We start from the raw sequence: 22,739 nt of genomic DNA on the forward strand, positions 1-22,739 counted from the left end.
CGCCAGCGAGAAGGTCAATTTGCTCGCTGCCGCCAGCGCACTTTCTCACTCCAGCGTTTTGACGAGCTTCCGCGGTCATCGACTGAGATGTGTTCATGTTTACCTATGAGCGCGTAACACCGTGCCTCTTTATTTAGTTAGCAAGTGAATATTTACAACTTTATTGGGCCGATAAATCTTTATTTCGTACAGTTGTCCTATAATTTGCCATCGCAATCGATGCTTCGCCTTTCGGGCGAAACTGCTACTTCTTTCTTTTGTTTTTTCCTTTCTTACACCACTTCTTGGGCATCGATCCGATGCTCTTTCCGAGGAAGTGCGTAAATATAACCTGCAGTAGCGGACACAGTGCAAGAGAACAGGTGGGCAGGAACAAGAAGAAAGAAGTGCGCGTGGTAACAGCCCCGCTAGACAGCTAGGTCTCACCGCCGTTTTCTCAAGGAACCAGCTGTTTTCTATAAACTCCGTCAGCCCCTTTTCATGACACGTGGCAGTATAATGCAAGAAAACAGGGAGAAAATGAGTATCCAAGAATCATTTTCAGAGCACCATAATTAGCCTAAACACAAATGGCTCTGAATTACTATATGAAAGCTTTACCCTCTTTGTATTTCTCAGTGAAGCGAGAAAACCTGGTAAGCACTGCATATAACGTTTCTAAACATAAAACCACTTCCAAGCACTGTATTGTTCGTTACCGTTGACATAAAACAAACTTACGCGAGGAACGCCAGTACTTGATCGCGGGTACACACTGACAGTACAAGCGGTCCTTCTGGCGGATGCGTAGCCATAATAGTTTGCCCATTGTCCGGACAGTGTGTGGCACCAGGGCTATTGAATAGATATATTGGCGCCGGAGACCCGTCATGTTCCGAACCCAAACTGAAACATATGAAGTTTGAAGTTTATTTCAGGCAACCAATAAAATATATACATGCACATATGTATATATACAGACATATGCAGTTGCCTAGGGGACCGGCGAAAAGGCAAAAAAGCCTGACAGGGCACCTACTCCCCGAGAACCCAAATTCACCCCCAAAAAGAAACAATGCTCAGTGTTACAATTTGGCAAAAGCTATTACAGCGCAGAAAAAAAAACAATAGCTATAGAACAGAACAAGCAGCTCAGTACAGCAACGCTTTTGTACGTAAATGATAATTTTCACATTTAATCCACAAGAAGGTATACCAGTGAAGACAAAAATATGATATCGAATGAATTTATTTTAACGACTTCCAAATGACAGAAAGTGAAAGAAAGGCAGCAGCAAACACTTTTCACAACATAACACATGAACAAGGTTTATGTTTGTATTATAATAAAGGCTTCTTGGCTTCTGAGCCTACAGCAGGCGGTTTGTGAGGAACGTTACCAGGATCTCTAAGTTTCAACTTGCATTACGCAACCATACGCCTAAATCGCAGCTGTATTCTGTACAACTCAAGAACATCGCGAGATAAAGTTCTCAGCGCTCACTTACAGATGAAGAATCTCATGGGCAGCTGTGGTAAAACCATACATGCTGACCTGGTCATCGTATATTATTGCACCACGCATGCCACTGCAGGCTGCACCTATATATGCCATTCCTTCAGAAAACAAACCAAAAAAAGACACATTCATTCACAATATATTTGCGCATCAACACTTCTCGCAAAACTTGACTTTTTATTCTCGTAGAGAATAAAAAGGCATTTCTAATCTATATTATTAGACAGAAGTACCGCCATTATCAGAATACATAATTACGCTTTTACTATAAAGTACATTTCTAACCCCATTTAAATGGAAAAGTTCAAGTGGTATTCAGTGTTTCAAATATTGCCTGGCACGTGGCTACATCGTTTCAAGAGGAGGCAAGAGCTCTGTTAGGCCGCTCATCTCTCGAAAATGCAGAATGGGCGGTGCAGGGCTGCATGATTGTTTTGTATATACTTTGGCAGTGCCGCGAGTTTCCCACGTGTTTTATGAATAAGGAGGCGTGCACTCCCCAGCACATCCGGGCAGGAACCGTTCCTGTTTTTGAGGGGTCGGAGGGGCCGCGTGGTGTCGGGTGACGAGCCGCGGCGCGCTCTGGGGAGGAGGGGTGCGATGCGGATGCTGTGAACGGATTCGGACAACGCGGTCTTGCGCGCACTGGGTTGGCATTCCGCCGACGGTCATAATAGGTCCACGCACACAAACCTCGAGTGGGACGGCTGTACGCGGTGTTGTGGCGCCGGCTCCCGAGTCCCCTGCTGGTTAGAGACGCCGCCAATGTTTAGAGGGGCCTAGCAATGTTGACCACGTGTTGTGCGTACGGAGCGGGAGCCCACTCTCCTACGCGTCCGGGCGGCAAGCACCTGTATCTTGTTTTGAGCGCTAAGAAAAGCCCGCGTGGTGTCGAGCGACAACTTGCACTGCGCGCCGTAGAGGCGCAGTGCGCATGCGAAGATTGTGTTCGGAGAACGTCGTCTTGAGAACACTGAGTCCGGATGCCGCGAACGGTCATTATTTTTCCACACGGAAAAACCTTGAGGGGAGACTGTGGTACGCGGTGCTGTGACAACAGCGCCCGAGAGCCCCCTGCTGGCTAGAAACGCTGCTGCGTTTCGAGATGGCCTCAGTAAATCGTGCGTGCCTGGCGTATTTGCTGAGGCCGTCACTGACCACGTGGAAATTGGAGAGGCAAACGAAGTTGTGGAAAGCCGGAAAACAGGGTTGTTTTCCAATACATATACTTTTAAGAGTAAGCCCACCCCTTTGGGTTGTGGCTCAAGGAACTTTCATCTCTCATTGGCAACCGCTTTTGTGGGATGGGCCAACGGTCCTACCGCACTTTTCCTTTGTCTCTTTCACCTATAGCAATCGATACGAGGTGCTCTTTCCTCAATCTAGGCTGTAATTACTAAATCTGATGGATCAGTAAGACTCCGTACGATGCAACTCCAGTCTAGGGCGTAACCACTTGGTTGTAGAACAATGAGACTCGGTTGGTCGTATGTAGTGACAGCTGTCCTAGGCTCTGAATTAAGAAAAAGTAGAAGAGTAAGGCACTGTTTACTTGTGTGTTTTGCATCGGTGTTCTTTTGCTAACTCTGCATTGGACTGTGTGAATATTTTAACACGAAAGTGTTTTATGCCGGGGTCCACCAAGACTTCAGTGACGTATTTCCGTCACGGAAATACGTCAGCTTACAATGTACACGAACATAATACAAAGAAAGAAACCAGAAGAAAAAGTTCCACAAACATGCAAAATTTGGAAATCGAACCCCCGACCTCTCCGTCCGCGACGATAGATCGCCGAGCGTTTAACCCATTGCGCCACAAACGCATTCTCAGAGAGCTACACAGACGCGCTTTATATATCTATAACACTCCTCCGTGTACCCGCGCTCTTGCTCGGGGCGGTGCCGCCGCCTACGAGCAGAAAAGAGAAGTACTGCATTATGACACTAACGCGCACCGACAGTGAACGCTTCGGTGGTCTCAGCACTACGACTATAGTGCCTAGAATATACTTAGTAGTGTGCCGACCGCCGGGCGTTTCTAATGGGAGACGCTGGCACCGCCGGTGATGCCTTCCGCCGGAGGCCACCAGACGGCGACACTGTTTGGGACCGTGCTAACCGAGCGGCGCATCGCGCGTCGCTTGCGCTTCGGATGCACTTTGGATGCGCGTTCGTAAGCGCTTGTCATCATAAATGCTCATGGTCATCGACGTTGGTAGTCGTGATGGAGGAGACGTGCCACCAGGCGTCAGCGTGGGTGCAACAACGCCTAAGGGCGCTTTAGCCACAAAACACCAATAGACATTATATATCAATGTGCAATAAATATTACACTACTTCTGTGAAGACACGTTTCACTTTCGTGTTCTATACCGATTCCTATATAAGAGGGATCAACCACATTTTTTTGTTACAATATACCTTCAAGTCTTATTACCTCCAACCTGCCTCCGGCTTCATCAACGCCGATAATCACCTTGAGGAGACTTTCATCGACTTCGAGGACAAAGAACAAACTTAACTGGCGCAGTCGAACAGGGATCGGAGGGATCTACAACATCAAATACTGCACCAGTGGTGAGAAGATCAAGTCAGCCAACGGCCACCTCCCGCACCTTCGAGATGATCCGAAAGCAGCCAAGTCCGGCACCGGGGAGGAGTTCCGGAGAGGACAGTGCATTCAGCAACGGGTGAGCAGGATTTCTTGCGTCTTTCTCAGGTTGGCATGTCAGTTGATGTGTAGAGCTCATGGTGAGAACATGCGGGGAAGCAGCGACAATGGAGTGTAATGGATTTGAGGGTACCACTGTGGCGGAAATAGATCGGAATCAGGAGTTATCAAATGACGATATTCTAAATTCCGATAACTCAAATGAAGTGAGAGCACCAAATCAGAGCCAGGACTTGTCGCACCAAGTATCTCAGCCTTTGCAAATTACAGATGATACAAGAATGCTCGAGCTCGAAGTTAAGAAGCTTTATCTTCAGATTGAGTACGAAAGGCTGTTGCAGACAAGGACCAGTGCTGAACGTTTCAATGGTTCGATGCCCAGCACTGGGTCTGAGTGAGGCGATCAGAAGCGGATGGGTTTCGATTCCATCGAGAAATGTGCAAAAGTGCTGAGAGGGTTCCGCCTTCAATGTGACGCCGATGTACCATTAATTGATCTATCCTATACTGAGAGCGAATTTGCACATCCGGTAGTATGCTTAGGGAAATAGGATGGGACAATCCGCGTGTGTGTAGATTTCCGTGCGCTAAGTGCCGTCACCAAAATGGATGCGTTCGCTATGATGAAACCTGAGGAATTGATTTTCAAGTGGGAAGAGCGCAGTTCATTACGGTGGTAGACCTTAGGAGCGGGTACTGGCAGGTTCCGATGGAAGAGAAGAGTCAGAATTTCACCGCGTTTGTAACGGCATGACCGTCAATATGCTTTAAAGGTGATGCCGTTCGGGCTCAAAAATGCAGCCGCGACCTTTCAGAGAATGGGGAACAAGCTCTTATCGCAGCATCAGATATATGCCACGGCCTACCTAGATGTTATTGCTATTTTCTCTAGCACGTGGGAGGCGCACCTAAAGCATCTCGACATTATCCTTCAGGTCCTGGAAAAGGCTGGGCTGAAAGCCAGTCCGGAAAATGTCTAGTTGCCTAATCTCACATTCATTACCTCGTGCATATTTTCGGCTCAGGGACGCACGCACCAGATCCAGAAAAAAATAGCTGCAATTAAGAATATGGTTCCACCGCGCATTAAAAAGGAGCTACTTAGCCTGCTAGGATTGTGCGGCTGCTATCGCGAGTACGTCAGAGAATATGCAGAGGTGGCGAACCCGCTCACGCGGTTAACATAGAAAGCGGTACCCAATAGGATACCCTGGCCGGCGGAAGCTCAGACGGCATTTGTGGCTCTGAAACAGTCCCTGTGCGAGGCCGTGGCACTCAGCACTTCGGAGCCATCTGAGCCTTACTGGATTTTCACAGACGCATCAGCTACGGTGGCGGCGCCTGTTTGGCGCAAATGACAGCAGAGGGAAACGAGAGGCCTATTGCCTTTGCAAGCCACCGCTTCACGCCTACTCAGATGCGATGGTCTACAATTGAGAGGGAAGCATTTGCTATTTTATGGGCCTTAAAGAAATTTGACTACTGGCTTTTTGGTGCCATAATAAACGTTGTTTCTGACCACAATCCGTTGTCCACTTTACAACTTCGACTCCACACGGGGCAAAGTTGACAAGATGGGCGCTGGCTTTACAGCGATATCCGGTGTCAGTGCGACATCGGAAGGCTGTCAGTAATGATAACGCGGATCCCTTGTCCAGGCTCTTCACAACTACTCATGGAAGCCATCGTAACACTATAGTGCCATGCCAACTGGATGGGCGTAAATGTTCCTGCTTACCTGGTGCTGTATATTGGGAACTTTTTGAGTGCCGATTCAATACACAGAGACACTAGAGTGTTCTTATAGCTTGGAACTGCAATTGTTTACTTAATTGTGGAGTGGCATTTATTGTGTATTTTTTTCTTGTCGTCTTGCTTTGTTATTTTTCGGGTTGGTTTGTTGTTGACCATGTAATTAGGCCATGGTGGGGTTAGAAAGTTCGATTACGTAATCGCGGTAGTGATTTATCGTATCACTGAGCGAAAATCAGCGCAGTATACTTTTTAGGGGGAACGTGTTAGGCCGCTCATCTGTCGCACATGCAGAATGGGCAGTGTAGGGCTGCGTGATTGTTTTGTATATACTTTCGTAGTGCCGTGAGTTGCCCACGTGTTTTATGAATAGGGAGGTGTCCACTCCCCAGCGCGTCCAGGCAGCAACCGTTTCTGTTTTTGAGGCGTCGGATGACGAGCCACAGCGCGCGCCGGGGGGGGCGCGGTGCGGATGCCGAGAACGGATTTGGAGAACGCGGTCTTTCGTACACTGCGTTGGCATTCTGCCGATGGTCATAATAGGCCCACGCAGACAAACCTTGAGTGGGACAGCTGTACGCGGTGTTGTGGCGCCGGCTCCCGAGTCCCCTGCTGGTTAGAGACACCGCCGACGTTTAGAGGGGCCTAGCAATGTTGCCCACGTGTTGCGCGCACGCAAGGAGCGGGGGTCCACTCCCCTACGCGTCCGGGCTGCAACCACGTGTATCTTGTTTTGAGCGCTGAGGAAAGCCCGCGTGGTGTCGAGTGACAACTTGCAGTGCGCGCCGTAGAGGAGCGGTGCGCATGCGAAGATTGCGTTCGGAGAACGTCGTCTTGAGAACACCGAGTCCGGATACCGCCAACGGTCACTAGTTTTCCACGCGAAAAAAACCTTGAGGGGCGACTGCGGTACGCGGTGTTGTGACACCAGCGCCCGAGAGCCCCCTGCTGGCTAGAAACTCCGCTGAGGTTCGAGATGGCCTCAATAAATCGTGCGTGCCTGGCGTGTTTATTGAGGCCGTCACTGACCACGTGGAAATAGGAGAGGGAAACGAAGTTGTGGGAAGAAGGAAAACAGGGTTGTTTTCCAATACATATACTTTTAGGAGTAAGCCCACCGCTTTGGGTTGTGGCTCAACAAACTTTCAACTCTCATTGGCAACTGCTTCTGTGGGATGGGCCAACGGTCCTACCGGCCTTATTCTTTGTCTCTTTCACCTATAAGAATCCAGACGAGGTGCTTGTTTCTCAGTCTAGGCTGTAAACACTAAACCTGATAGATCAGTAAGACTCCGTACGATGCAACGCTAGTCAGGGCCAGAACCACTTGGTGGTAGAACAGTGAAACTGGGTTGGTCGTATGTAGTGACAGGTGTCCAAGGCTCTAACTTAAAAAATAGAAGAGTAAGGCACTGTTTATTTGTGTGTTTTGCAGCCGTGTTCTTTTGCTAACTGTGCATTGGACTGTGTAAATATTTTCGTTACAATATATCTTCATCTCTTGTTACCTGCAACCTGCCTCATGCTTCATCAACGCCGATAATCACCTTGAACAGACTTTATTCGACTTTAAGGACAAAGAACAAACTTAACTATCTCCAAGTAATGTCTCCTCTCCAAATACAAATCACCATCTCCAAATACAAATCAAGGATACCGGCTGCAAAAGCTTGTTGCTCAGATGATGCGGAATAGAGAATTCATAAATCGTTCTTTTTTACTTGCTCAGCAGTCTGTCTCGAAATGTCCTCAGCATAGGTGTGTAAGACCAGTCCTTCTTGAGATGGTGTTCTGCAGTAGCACAGGAATGACAAGCCCGCAAGGAGTGCAAAGGAAATAATTGGCGCCGTTGCACATACTATGTCGTGGTTGCCAAGAGTATACCCATGGAATGCCGCTGATCTAGGTCCAGCAAGGTTCTAGCTGGAAGAAAACTTGCAGGGACCTTATTATACCAGGCTATCAATGAATCTGCGTTTGCATGAAGAACCACTAATACACTAATATAGTTACTTTAATACGATGCAAGCGATTTCGACAATAAGTAGTATAACCAGCAAATTTTTGGCATTTGTGAAATTTTAATCCACATTAGAGCATACTTATTCAACGTGTCGTAACGCTGCTTCCATTTCATGAGCCCTCAATTTAAAATGAAAGTACAATTACAGTTGTTGAGAGTGTCAGATTTTTGATAAATAAATCGATTACACTAAAACCTACTGACTCAGCATTATACTAGGCAAGTATAATACCAATTATTATACCTGGTTAGCCAAGTTTCAGGACTCTGATTGGAACAGTGTAAAAAGGCAAAACAATAGCAACAGGTCTTTGCCCGTACGAGTATTCTTACCATTTAGTGTTGCGTAAATAGAGATATTCTGTATCTGCCGTGCAAATTTATACCTGTAATTTAATTATGGCATTAGTTTCTGCGCACTACAAATAGAAAATGAGTTGCAGGTATGTAGACACACATTTGCATACAATCCACAGGCGTTGTTACGCGTAAGCGTATATTCCCCCACTTTGAAGATTCGCGATGCGGGTGCGCGAAGTTCCGCGATCAAAGTTGGCGCCGCACCAAGAATGTAAGCACAGCTTCTATAGTTCTAAGCATAAACGAAATCTTCTTAAAAAGTGCACTATAGAGCATTCCTGAGGGAAAACCACTTTTTTAAAATCGATTATTCGCCCGACTTCTACATAAAGCATTGGCTCTGTGATTTTATACCGTTGACGATATGCTCGACCCTTGCGGGGGGGGGGGGGGGGGAGGTTCTACACTCTAAGCCCGGTAACGCATATTGTAACTTATACGCGGTTTTAACTCATAAAATAAAGGATACAACGTGCTCATTTTGGTGTTTTGATTTTTTTCGGTAAGTTTAAAGGTTACAAGACCCGACATACTAAGGCAATATAGGTTACGAACCACCTTTATGGGTTGCGTGGAAAAAATCCAGTGCGTAACCCTTACGTTGTAACCTATACGCGGCAGCGCGAAGTTTCCGTGCTATGAGAGCGCTAGAGGGACATGCGAGTTCCCTCTTGAATATTGAAGGGCAGACGCCATTTTGCGAGCTTCGTTGCTTCATATCTCCTTGCTGCGTTGCTCTTGCGCTTGATGGGAGATGGGCTAATTTGGCGCCTTGACGGTTACACGTTTCCCACCTTGTTCATTAGTTTTTTGCCATTTGGATATATTACCTGCGTACCACCGTGACCTTCATCAACAAGGATTTGCTCGGGATTGTACGCGGCCGTTGCAATGAGCAACCGTGTGACAGCAAGCAATATACGGTGTCTGGTCCATCAACGATCAAATGCGAGTATTGTGACCATTGCCACGGCGTGCACGGGAAGATACTCGAGCTTGGTGAGTGCTTTTTGTTCAAACTGCATGCGCGTGCGTATAGCATTTCGAATGACTGCGGTGTTTACAGGCTCTGTTGGTACTTGCGCTGCATTTATGTCTATTAAGTGAATTTATCCGCGGAAAACGTGGTGAACGTTGCTTCTGAGAACATACCGTGCGGGGAGGTTGTGTGCGCGCGCGCTTTGGAAGTTTCGCCTTTGTGACCTTGGTGTTGCCGAGGCTCTCCGCGCGCGAACGTTGTAGGTGTATTTCACTGCTGCACGTTGGCCGTCACTTGCGGCTCCTGTTTCGCGCCGTAGCCGTGGCGTGTGTCTACGCGACTGCGAGGCGGGGCGCGCCATTGGTCCAGCGCAGGCCCAGACCAACGGTGCGGTTCTGGAATTTGCTTTGAGCTATTTATTTGTAAACAGCGAGCCATTCCGTGTGAAACGTTACGAGAATACGCGTACGTTTCCTACCCCGAACCGTGTCCGTGGCCTATCGTGGTCGCGTTTCTTCTCTGCTCCGTTTCGCGCTGCGCGCTCTTCATTTCATGCGACCTGCGCTGTGGGCACGTAATTGAGGACGGAACAAGTTGCTGTTCACTCGGCGTGGTGAGCGATAAGAAAGAAACAACCGATGAATGGAAATCCGAATCGCTTGCTCGCCCGCATTGAAGTGCTGTACCATGGGCACTCATTTCGCGAAATTACAGCGAATTTGTGAACTGCGGCTTCCTGCGGCTCGTCACAGATGCCGGCTCAACGAATTGTTGTTGTTGTTGCCTCAAAATATAGCGCGCTAACTCACATCGTCGTCTTCGTCGACAGATGTTGGGTGTAATTCGCTTGACCTTTCTGTGTCAGTGTTACCTTTTTTGTTCTTGAATAACGTGCAATGCTGATTACATGAACGGTTACCCGTTGGCGAGATTAGGATAGCGCTAACGCCGGAGTATTTGATGAGGACTCCATGTTGCTTTACAGTGCACAGAACGAAAGCTGTATAGATACACTACGGAAATCTGTAAAAAATTATTCACCAATTAGCCCAGCAGTGGTTGTTTCAGTGGTTTTAATGAGATAACTGGCTGTTTGTGAGTGTAAGATTATTTTATGCTTAATTTTATAACTTGCAGAGCCGGTGAGCACAGTAGTAAGCACTGCTATGTGCTACAACGAGGCTGATACTGAAGCTTCATCAGCAAGTCACTCTATTCTTACTCAGAGTAAGTCACGTCGTTTTGTTCTCTGGTTTTCTGATGTAACTGTTGATTATCACGTTATTACTGTGTTCTTGTTCTATAAATTTATTGAGCTCCTAATAAAGACGTTATTGTGATGTAAAAATGAACTTCATTGTCTTGAACGTTTTCAGTGAAAATCAGATAATTACCAGTTGCAACACAGCCGAGTGCCGCTGGCAGTATGACGCGCTTGGGGAGGCGCTTTTTAAAAAGTAACCCCGGCTCATGTGGGAGGATCCGAAACCAGGCAGCCGTATTCAACAGACCCGAAGGCGTGTATATGTAAGTCACAGACTAAGCAAAAAGTAATAAGTGCATTCATGTTCTTCTTGGTCAAAAGAACCCTGATATATCTTCCGGAATATTAAATTTATTATCTTTTTTCCTAAAAATGAAGCTTATCGTGACAGAACACATTTTAAACAGTATAGAGAATGGCAGTGCGTATTTGCCATTTTTTGTTTTATTTTCTGTGTTCAATTTACCAAACTTCTAGGTCATAAAAGAAGGGCTCAATGTTTTTTTTACAGAGTGTGTTCATACGAAGACTATCAATTGCGCGTAAAGTTAGAAGGCACAGAGAAAAGAAGAGATCAGCGCTTGGTCCAGCCTCCACAGACATCCTTGCCATCACAAGTGAACGTGCTACCTCTGAGTTGCAGGTTTGTTGCAGCACATTTTGACAAAATATTGTCTAGTGCTTGGGGTTGCTTAACGTTATGCACACATGTTGAGCTTTGATACATTTGGAAGGAGGAACATGGTATATTTACAAATTATTTACGAATTTCAGTCATTGAATTCATACAGCTTCAGTGGTGTAGTGTATGACATGGAAAGGATAAAGCACCTTCTTCAAATAACCCTTTCCGATAGGTGCAAGGTACACTTGGATCCTTTGCCTTCGTACTTTTTGGTGGAAGAAATTGTAAGTACTGTGTTGGTATTGTTCTAGTGTGGAAAAAATACATATTTTTGTTACGCTTTTCGTAATTATTGCCAATGATTCATTAGAAAATTTGCTGAAACGACTGCTGAAATAACCACCTTAGAAGATAAATATTAATTGCCTTTTGTAGAGCTTGAGCTTTACCCAGCTCTGCTCTTTCCAAGTTTTAAGTTTAGCACTTAAAAAGACAATATAGCAATCACTAAAAGAGTGCAGATTTATGACATACAGAAACGGTCACTACAGAACGAAGTGAAAGGAAGGTGTTTACTAAAAAGTTCATAAGAAGTTTACCCAAGTTTTACACATCAACTGCCGTTCATTATATATAATCACTTTAACCACTGTTCTCTGGTGTTAAGTTTTCGACAGTGGACAAAGAAGCTAAGAAGTTTTGCTATTGGATTGCCAGTGGGACATTGTGAAATAATGTTGATGGTTAGCAGTACGGTTATGGTACACAATATGTATTAAAATATCATAAATAGAACTAGCTACTCTGGAATATAACATGTAGTTACTAGAAGCCAACGCTTCACTTTTATTTTATTGATATTTCTTGTAGCTGTGCAGTGAAGCGGAACTAAGGTTTCGTCTGAGCATAACTGAGTTGGAGAAAAAAGTGGTCAGTGCCCTGAAAGTTTTCTCGGAAAGCCAAGGACACGAGTGCACACTTTTGGACCTAATGAACCACTTACAGCGAAAGACCACATATGCTCGGATAAATGAGGTATGTGCATGAGTCAAACATGTTAAAATGTTCTACGGAACAAGTTGCAAAAAAGAATCTAATTTACAATAACTTGATGGGTACAGCAGAAAATTTAAAATGCTATATTTAACAATGGTAAACTTACTTGGTAAGGTAACTATGTACACCAATTTTTCTGCAGGGCTGTTAGTGAGAACAGTTCATTAGGTTTGTTCTTTCGCAATTGTCTCATCGTGTAGTGCTTCACACCGTTGTACTTATAACACTTGCATTGTTTGTTTTTTTTCATGTTTTTACACTTGTATAGATGCCGCTGCCTTCAGGAGAGTTTGCTGTAACTGCTCCCCATATAATCACCAGTACGGCGGGAACCTGTATTTTTGGTGGAAGTCACAAAGAAATTATCCAAGTCACTACTGGCGGTCTGGAGCGTGCCCTCATTCTCTGCCTTTTGGTCTACTACATTAAGAGCCTTCAGTACCCTTATGCTTTTTCCCAAATGCTTTTGTTAACTCAGAAGCTGGTGTTGCCATGTGAAGTTGTGCCTGCGGGAGCTACATGCAAGCGCTTGAAGAGTTTTCTTGCATTGTTAAAGAAAAGGAGTATTGCTTAAAAGGAGGTAATTTAAAGAAGTTATTTTTTAGTCTAGTCCAATATAATCATTGTTGCTTGTCAACAACACTTGTGTCTTATCAGACTAAGTCATGAAGTTAATATTCCTGTTTATGATTTCCTGAATAAAAAATTATTCCATTTCATCCCTATGAACTCTTTTTTAAGCAGATTACACATTTGTATGCATATGCAGAAAACCCACTGTACATCCTTTGAGCTGCAATATATGGTGAGGGAGAATTCTATAGTGCCATGCAATATTGCACTGCTATTACAGCCAGCTTAGTAAAATACGTGAAGGGCTTTTTGAAACTAGAATCCCGACCGCTTAATGTATATACTTCCTTATAGTTGTAAAATACATGACTTCTTTTTGCCAATCTTTCTTTAAACCTCGACGCCAACCTAAAAACTGCGAACTATGTATATATGTGCCCTTGGAATAAAAGAGACTACGTTGAAAATAGAAGCATTGTTTATTTCCAACACCGTCGACTGAGGACCTCACTTCTTCTGGAAAATGTAGTTAAATGGTGCTATATATGCCTCATTTAACTACATTTTCCAGAAGACTGGTCCACAGTCGAAGCTGTTAGAAATAAATAACGGTTCTGTTTGCAACACAGTACCTTGTACTATTATATATATAAATATATATATATATATATATATATATATTGTACAAGGTGCTGTGTTGAAAACAGAACCGTTATTTATATCTAACAGCTATATATATATATATATATATATATATATATAGTTAGCAGACGTGTAACCTGTAAAGTGGTACATACACACCACGTAATCCTAAAGGTTACATGCTGTTCTGTATACTTATACTAAGGAGTTCAAATGTATAGGTTACATTTTAACCCTTAAAATATAAGTATACTAGAATTTAAAAATGTGCACCTATAATAGGGGTTACGGGGCTTAGAGTGTATATATAGCCTTGTTGCAATACAAAAAAGGTCATTAGTCAGCGCATGTGTTTCCGATATTTCTTTGTCCTCAACTTATGCGCTGTTTTCCTCTCCGAAGTTCTTTACAGTCTGCGTTAGGCTGGTGTTGCAATGACTCGCAGTAACATCTGCTTTCCTACAGAGGAATCTTTCAATATTTAGAAAAACGGAATTTCGAAGGGGCTGCTATTGAAATTCAAACAACATCCTATGGCAGTCTGCCGCAGAAAAGGGCCCATCAACATTAGCCACTATCGACGCAATGTGCAGAGGCGTTTGTAATCCAGCTTCAATAGAGTGGGCCTTGAAGGACAGTTCCGTGAAAACCTGGATCGTCTTGAAGGTGTTGAAGGATGATGTTAGTGGCCGGTCGTGTTGACCTTCCCGAATATCCACGGTGTGGCTGTCTACTCGGTTTCGTTCGTCAGGAGTCCGCACTGTGGTAGTCGTCTGATGTTCTGTCGGCTTCTTCAAAGGTGGGACATCTTAGTGGCTCACAAGTGGCTAAGGTCACAGAACAGCTGTCGCCTCGAGTCTGCCGAATCTGAGATGCGGTGCATCTGTACCATGGTAAGCTGTTGTTGCTAAGCTATGTAGAAATAGGGTGATGGCAAAACAATTAGAAAGGTAAAAGTGAAAGGTAAAAGCCTCTTTTGACAGAAGGCTAGCTCAGGGCCCTGGCAATGCAAAAGTGCATAGGGTTCTTAGATATGTCGACGACTTTTGAGCAGTTTTAAATACTAAACCATGTGTGACTACCACTAACTTGGTGGACGAAATCTTGATGTAATTCAGACAACATGCAAAGGGGTGTTCCTTCACGCATGAGCTCACTACTAACAACAAAATACAATTTTTAGATCGGAGCCTCACGGTGTCAGAGGAACACATTTGCTGGGCCTACCGTCCCCGATCATGCAAAGAGTTGATGCCCTATCATGCGGCCCACTCAAAAGTAATTAAGAGAGGCATTGCTTCTATGTGCTTGGAAGGTGCGCTGGCGAAATCGTGCCCTCACAGGATGGCGGAGAGCTTTCACAGTCAGGTCAACCGGCTCTACTCAGCTGGGTATCCTCGCTCCGTCGTTGGTGCTGTAGCTGAAACACTCCTTCAAAATTGAAAGGAAAAAAGAAGGAACGGCAACCGATGGAAACAAGGCCAATAGTTGTACCCTACGTACATAAGGTTGCGCACAACTTTAAGTAGGTAGCGAATAGGTACAATGTGGTCCTCTCTGCACCAAGGAAGCTGTCAGGTCTGTGCCCGCGGATTTCCAAAGCACCCAAGCCGCCTATATGTGGCAGGAGGCATCTAAATCCCGACGTCACCTGTGCGGTGGGAGTGGTTTACGAAATTCCGCTCAGCTGTGGCAGGGTTTAGATCGGCCAAATGGGACGATGTGTTAACGAGAGAGCGAGAGAGCACGCACTTTCCATTAAGAATAACCTTTCGACAAGTTTACCTGTGCACTGCAAATCATGTAAATGTAACGCAAGATTTAAAGTGATCAGCATTCTGGGTAGAAAAAGAAAAACATAAAAAGAAAAAAAAGATATATGCATTAGCAAAACATTAGCCTTTGTTTACCTGCTTGTAAAGCCTTGTTTCGCTTGTGTGACACTGTGTTTAATGTTTGCATCCACAAATGTATAAATATGTCTATATCCCCCCCCCGCTGTAATGCTCTTGGAGCGAATGCGGGTTTTTGTAATAAATAAATAAATAAATAAATAAAACGTCAGTGGTGTTGCGGGACGACGAGTTTGAATTTTTTAGATGTTTTTTAAACTAGTGCATGCTTCTTATCGATTCATCTGGGTGGTGTGATTCGTGGAACCTTGCCGCGCATCTGTTAACTTAGCTATATACTGCGATATTTTCTCTGAATAAAGTTAGTTGCGAGTGACGCGCTTTCCTTTCGCCTGCCTTTTTTTACTTGGTGTGTTGCGTCTTTTTGTTGTATGAGTAAAAGTGATCACTTAAATGCTTGAGCTAGTACCGAGAAAGTAAAGAATCAAGGTGGTGGCAACGATAGTAAGAAGTACTGTGGCTATTGTCAAATCAGCTGAAGCAGCCCTTGGCCCGCGACTGTTCATACATGACGCAGGACCTTCTCGATGAACTGCGTATAACAGGGGTAATGTTCGCGTGGGATCTGGAATTCTGTAGTGGACACAATGTTTCGAGAGCACACTGATTGAACAAACATCGGAAAGTGATGCGAGAAGTTGTGCTCAAAAACTAAAAAAAAAAACTTGTTGAACGCTTAAGCTTCGCCTTTAAGAGTGGAACGCGATAGCATTCAAAGCTGCCTGACGGTTTATCACGCTTTCCGGCAACTGCGCCTTATGTAACCATAACGTTTACCCGGAAAAGCTTGCTACGGATGCTATGCATGAAAGTGAGCTATCTGGTCCTTTTTTTTTCTTTCCCCGTACGGCAGGCGCCGCAGCTGCCGCGGAGGAGCGGAGAGAAGCGCCACCTGGCAAGTGTTGCAAGAAACTGAGCGGGGTGCACCGCTTCCATTAAGACAGACCTCAAACGGCAGCTGGAAAGCGGGGTTTGTATTTGAGTTTTCGAATTACAAAATTATGTTTTCTCGTATATTCAAATTATAATCCGATGCTATGAGGTATGTTGGCTGCGTGTAAGTCGTATTTTTCGGATTTTCTGATGCATTGTAGTTTTAGAAATTCAGTTAGTTCAGTAACGCCTATGCGCCACGCGGATAATCTGCTTGGCTCGGGATTAGTTTTCTCTAACGGGCAACGCCGCCGACAGCGACACCGGATTTTCTGTGACACGGGACCTTAACGCTAACGCGTTAAAACATAAGGCATTACAGTGGTGAAGCAAAGGAAAGTCAAGCAAGCACATCACGTGTCGATATGCAACGATGCCTAACATGTCTAGGTTGGTTGAGTTGTCGAATGTGCGAGCGTCGGCGGGCGAAAATTTTCGCGGAATGTTTATTGCTTGCCTAAAGCGGCATCATCTATTACCCGAAATTCCAAATCCGCTTTACAGTGTCACAGTGCTAGGAGCACAAGGACCAACAACGGTGGCGGCCATCAGTGAAACGAAGAAGACAACGCAGTGGGGCTAGGCTAGACTATCTGCCATACTCCCTGTGCCGGTACTCATTTAATTTAGGGTGGAGGTGGTGGGTTTCGGCATATGATAGAACTACGCAGCGGACTTGATCTCCGCCGCCTTACCATGCCGATAGACGAGTTCACTGGTTCCGCCACGACACCGCAACCATCGGTCATCTTTTCCCAGCCGCGCTGCCCTGGGAACCTTTCTGGCGCCTATATCGTCGATGTCGTCGAGTGGCGTAGCATGTACGAACAAGTCGCTGCAAACAATCAAGGGCCCCCCCCCCCCCCCAGTGATGCTCTCAAACGTACTTTTTTTACCTCGAGAGGACAGCTCCCGTCCTATATAACACTCATGAAGACAACCTGACCAGTATGAACTTATTTGAGCAAAAACGACGTGATGTTTTCGGCCAACTCACTGGTCACCAACAGGCCACTAGGCGAGAAATATTTTGTCAACTCAAACAGCTACGGAAACGTACATCACCAACATCCTGAATAGTTTAGCTCATCTCTTCCGTGTCAATGACAATTTCTCTGAGACTGACAAAGTAAGCCCCGTCCTGAAATGCATAATATATGATGCGTTTAACTCGCTTGTTTTCAAACGGTGCTCGATTGTGAATGAAATTATGAAAGTGCCGACGTTTCGAAGATGCGAAACGGCATCCTACGCGCGGCTTCCCAACGCCGCTGCTACGTCAACATGCGAAGACACTCATTCGTCCCCTCACTCATTCACAGCTGATAAGCTTGGGCGGATTGCGCATCGCAAAATCGAGGTAGCATCACCATTTTTCTCTTTCATGCGCCCTTTTACGGATTATCAACCGAAGATGTCCTATATTCAAGCTGTTGTCCGAGATTAAGTGTGGGAATGCTGACGTTAATAGTGGATAGGAACCAACTGTGGACAAAGAAGAGAACGGATGCGTGAGGAGGGGTGCGAGGAACGCGCGAGCTGCGGCTGGGCACCCTTGGGGCGCGGCCGGCCGAGGCTGGAGCTGCTGCCGTGGACTGTGGGACCGAGGCATTTTCCCTCATTGGCGCCCGTAACGTGGGGCCCCGGCTGCGTTCCGGGACGGACCACGGTCAAGGGGAGGGCTGGAGGTAGCCGTTCCACGGCTAGTAGTGACTTCTACCCGGCGATGGCGCGCTGCGAGCTTGCGTTCCGCATTGCGAGCTGCACCTCTGGTATTCGATGACGTGCGATTCCGCCGGTTCCTCCTCCGTCGCCGTCAGCGAGCCTGGCATGGGTCCTGGTGGTGGCGTGGTCTTCTACGCGCTGCTGCAGCTACGGGCGCCGCCATCAGAGAAGGACGTCGCCAGCGCAGGGGACGTCATGCGCGCGACCGCGCCAACACCACCTCAAGAGCGGCTCCGTCTCTCGGTGCGTGGTTTTCTGGTTGTCTGCGGCGGTGCGGTGTGGTCTCTGGTCGTGAGGCATTGAGCGGGCGGCGGCTCCTTCCGGCGACCTGTTGTGTGCACATGTCAGAACGAGATCGGAGAAAAAAATCATACCAGGTGTGCGCCAGGGGGCGGTTTAGGGCCTTTCGGTTCCCGCAAGACCTCAACATGGTTTAGGGCCTTTGGTTCCTGAAAGACCCCAACTCGAAATCTGCACCACCTAGTCTGCTCAAACTTCGCGAGGAGTCCATCATGGAAGCCAGCCAGGTTTAGGGCCTGCGGGTTCCTTGAAGACCTCGGTGACTCGGACATTGACGGCTCCACCGATCCTCATTCGGTGAATCAGTCTCCAAGGTTCGCCTGCCGGTAGGAGTGTCCTGCCGTCGCTGCCAGGCACCGTGGGCCAGTCCGGTCAACGCCTTCGCAGCGCAGCTGCGGGGAAAAGCGTTGGCGATGGAGGAATGAAGGATGCTAGCGAATGGTTGCACTCGTTGTGCCGACGACCAACTACACCACCCGCCGTCGACTCGTCGCTTTTCCTCGTTTTGTGCTTTGCGGTACGCTCGCTGTGACGACGTGGCGGAGTGAGCGAGTGATCTTGCAACGCGCAGCTGCGGTGTATGTGTTTCTCATTTGTTATTGTGTGTCTTTTGTTGTGATCGTGGCCGTGCTCAGCAAGCACGTAGCGTCGTCGGCCATGCTGACTCGGCATCGCTCGTCGTCTGTGCCGCAGGGTGCGACCGCCGTGTTGCCAGCCAGTGCCATCAATGCCCTCGCAGAGGGAGAGATAGTGTGGGAACGCTGATGTGAATAGTGGATAGGAGCGAACTTTGGGCAAAGAAGAGAATGGACGCGCCAGGAGCTGCGGATGAGCGCCCTCGGGGCGTGGCCGGCCGAGGCTGGAGAGGCTGCCGTGGACTGTGGGATCGAGGCGTTTTCCCACAATTGACAGATGCAGGCATCTCAGCAGTCTGTTCTCATAAGTCGCTCTCATTAGCCCTAGTGTTCCACCTACTCGACAATCAGCTACGTTTCGGCGCTTTCGGGATCCGGCCCAATGGTGATTGCGCAATGATAAGCCGATCTGCTTTCACAGAGCAGAGTGGGACATATTTCCTGGTAGTGCTGCTATCGGCATCCCTCGTCCCTTAGCTTTTACTGACCTTTTACTGACGATAATCGACATTTGTCATTTGCCCCTCAGAGGGACATGACGTCGCTCCCTCTCGCCTTCGCCTCGGCGCTCTTCGTCGCCATACCTTTCTGGCCGCTCATCCCCGCAAAACTGACGGAAACAACTCCCTGAGGTGACACTGCAGTGGATCCCCGACCTCCAAATCGGCTCCATAGTCTTCCAACGCATCAGAACCTACTCGCCATTGAAGAAGATGCCCTACCAGTCACTGCCTGATTGACACTGGTGCAAACATTTCCTTCATAAGCACTCAGCTCGGAATACAGCTAAAGAAAAAGTCACAGGCCAGCGCGGCACACGCAGCGCAGTCACAGCGTAAGCTGATGGAGTGGCTCAAGAGTAGCTCCAATTTTGGCAAAATCTCCTCGCCTCTTTTTCACGAGAACGATCTGAACTGTCCGCCCGGCGTCGACAGCGAGCTGCGGCTTGTAATGCTCTCTGCACAGCAGTCTGCTGAGCCCAATGATGCATTTTTGTAGCCGCGCATGTTTGCTCTACGATTCGTTTCTTCAGCCGCGGTTCGTACCTTGCGAGGATATGCCATAACGTGTACCGAAGAGGTATCCAGAATACCAGGCACAGTTACATGCAACATGTAACTGCTATATGCAACTTACATGATGCGTTTACAGGCGCCGTAATTAGATGGCGCCACCATACTGGCAGAAGCTCGGGATCGCCTTGATTGTGCACCTCGTCTGAACCGCGTCTCGTTGTCTGCGCCTGCCTAGGGAGCGTTTTTGGGCATTTTTCCGCTGCCTGATAGCAAGCGCTTGCGTGGCTCAGTGGTAAAGTATCCGACTCCCGAGCAGCGGGCCTGGGTACTTTTCATTTCCGGCGATAGCAGTCACGGTCACCGGCATCGGCGGCGGCGGACACCATCGCGAACCGAAATGGCTATTCGAATGAGCCCATAAGAATTTACGCTGTAAAATGCTCACACCTGCCGAGTCCTGTGTTCCACGGGTCGCCGGCGGAGGACCTACTACCGTAGTTCGAATATGTTGCGCCCGTCACACTTCTCTTCTTTTCCATACGCTTGACCAATGCCCTCACGACGTCTTAAGCTACGTTCACACCGAAAGCGGAGCGGCCAAGCGGATTTTAAAAGCGGCGAGGAGGCAAGCACGCGCGGCTGTTCAAACCGGCCGGTTTGCCTGGTTGCCCGAGCCGCCGAGGAGGCGGAGCATCTCGCTATTTCACGGACGTGCCGCCACCTCGCACTTAACAGTCACACACAATCTTCTTGCGTAGCTCTTTCTTAAAGTCGGCTTCCTTGCTCCTTGGGTTAGGTTTGTCATGCAGGACCGGGTAATGGTAGAATGTGTTCCGCAGCAGTCCCACCGAGAACACAGCCGGTTCGGACATGGTGGACGCCATTTACATCCCCTCGGCTGCATGTTTACACTTGTTCATCAGCGCTTCCGCCGTCTCGGGATCTGTTTGGCTGTGGCCAAAGCGGCCAACTTTTCCACGTGAAAATAATCGGTCCTTGCGAGATCCGGCCAAGCGGCCGCGCATTTTCCGCTTTAAGGAAAATCCGCGGCCGCTTGGCTGGAATCGCCTGTCCACTTGCCCGCTCCGCCTTCGGTGTCAACGTGCCTTTACTTGGCCTCGATTTCTTGTCCGCCCACTCAGCTACAATTGTCTGCTCAGCTGGTTCGTAAAACTTGACTTTCCTAATTCTATCGAACTTCTCACATACCGTCCATCCAGATCTGTTGGGCTGGTTTTGTTCGTCGATACCGCAAGCATCGACCTGTATTACTGCTATACCCAGCACCTGCGTACCAGATGGCGACTATCTGTAATCAGTCCCTCTTACTGTTACATAGCATGTCTTCACCACACCGTCTTTACTGTCGTGGCCAACTGTCTTATGTAAGTGCCGCGAGGTGCCGCGAGAAGGTCGGAGCGGCCACCCAAGCTCCGGTAACCAAAATTGAACGGGTCCACGAGCACGGCGACTCGAGGCGCAATCTCGCAATGTGCGAACCACGTGGGCTGCAGTTCCGAGCTCCTGGGGTGAACGAGGCGAGAGGTCCTGCCAGGCGAGACGTCTGTGGCAAGGTGCGGAGGATCGCGGAGCCGAGCGTGGACGAGGGCGTCCGAGGAACCAGGACTCCTGCTGCCAGTACTCGAGACGCTGGCTGTCCCGAGGGCCGCCGGTCCCTCAGCTGCCACACCTGAGCTGTGTCGAGCAGCGTTCGTCTGGCACAGATGTTGCTGTGCTAGACGCGGTCCTCACGTGTAACCGCCGCACGTGGGTTGCGAGAGGCGTACGAGCTGGGCACCGAGGCCGTGCTCGACATGCGACTGTAGCACGTCGGTCGCGAGCGGCGTACGAGCCGGACACCGAGACCGTGCAGGACAAGGCGTCCCCTGGCTGCTGCTCCCGAGCGTGCCGATTCCGAGAACCATGCTGAACGGGGCCTGAGGGTGTTGTCGTCGCTGTCGGCTCGAGCACGGGCGAACCCACAGTGCCGTGACGACAGAACCGTGAGCCTCACAACGCGGCACTGTTTCTGCCCGTCTATCCTCGTGTGCTGTGTGTGTGGACGTACTGACTGCCGTTACGCAGCTTACGACCTCTCTGTATATATAGTTTTAACGTTCTTTTTGATTCTTATAAATGCTCCCAAACAACTCTCTGTCTTTCTTCCGCATCAATGCGCACTAGCGAAAGTGCCGAAGAGTCAAAACACTACAATTTCTGGCGTCCGCGACAAGAACTAAGCTCGATTTCCATCCTTAAGAGCCGCACTTCGCTTGTGTGCAGTGGTCGGAAATGGACGGGGTGAAGTTCATTCCGATAGGCAAGGAGCTTGGCTTGTCCGGTAAAGAATTAAAAGAGTGGATTGACGAGCAGTATAACAGAGGGCGCGATAAACGAGCCGAGGACAGGGAAGCAGCGCGAGCAGCTCATGAACAGGAGATCGCTCGACTGACGGCGGAACGAACTCTGCTGGAGACTAGATGTCGTCTTACAGAACACTCGGCTGGGACGGTCGAAGCCGGTAGAGAGCGCGGGTAAACCAGTGGTGAAGCATTTAGAAGTACCCACAAGCTTATTCCTCCCTACAACGAGGGCCGCGACGAACTCGACGCGTAAATACCGCGCTTCGAGCGGGTAGCCACCAGCCAGGGATGGCCAAGCGACAAGTGGGCGCTATCAGTCAGCTTTTGTTTGTCAGGTGAAGCTTTGAGCATGGTCGGGCGCATGTTTGCGGGGGATGCCACAGACTACCAAAAGCTGAAGCAAACTTTA

At 47.9% G+C, this 22,739-nt stretch overlaps 1 protein-coding gene across 3 annotated transcripts; it reads left to right on the top strand.

Annotated features, from left to right (window-relative positions):
- The first annotated feature begins 9,647 nt into the window (after window positions 1–9,647).
- Window positions 9,648–13,391, top strand: LOC125940094 (uncharacterized). Of its 3 annotated transcripts, XM_049655767.1 has the most exons (4): window positions 9,648–10,812; window positions 11,061–11,192; window positions 12,045–12,209; window positions 12,499–13,391. In XM_049655767.1, exons 1-4 carry the CDS (start codon window positions 10,756–10,758, stop codon window positions 12,802–12,804), a joined length of 660 nt encoding a protein of 219 aa, XP_049511724.1. In that variant the 5' UTR covers window positions 9,648–10,755; the 3' UTR covers window positions 12,805–13,391. The 3 variants fall into 3 exon arrangements, 1 of the variants encoding a protein (XP_049511724.1); XR_007463334.1 differs by lacking the exon at window positions 12,499–13,391 and having other exon boundaries at window positions 9,648–11,458; window positions 12,045–12,427; XR_007463335.1 differs by lacking the exon at window positions 12,499–13,391 and having other exon boundaries at window positions 9,648–10,512; window positions 11,061–12,427.
- Window positions 13,392–22,739: the final 9,348 nt, after the last annotated feature.

The sequence above is a fragment of the Dermacentor silvarum genome, chromosome 9 (assembly GCF_013339745.2).
Source record: "Dermacentor silvarum isolate Dsil-2018 chromosome 9, BIME_Dsil_1.4, whole genome shotgun sequence".
NCBI lineage: Eukaryota > Metazoa > Arthropoda > Arachnida > Ixodida > Ixodidae > Dermacentor > Dermacentor silvarum.

Coding starts and splice junctions, on each gene's coding strand:
- LOC125940094 (XM_049655767.1), top strand. CDS start 10,756: ATGTGGGAGGATCCGAAACCAGGCAGCCGTATTCAACAGACCCGAAGG. Junction 10,813..11,060: donor AGACCCGAAGGCGTGTATAT/GTAAGTCACAGA, acceptor TTTTTTTTACAG/AGTGTGTTCATACGAAGACT. Junction 11,193..12,044: donor GTGCTACCTCTGAGTTGCAG/GTTTGTTGCAGC, acceptor TATTTCTTGTAG/CTGTGCAGTGAAGCGGAACT.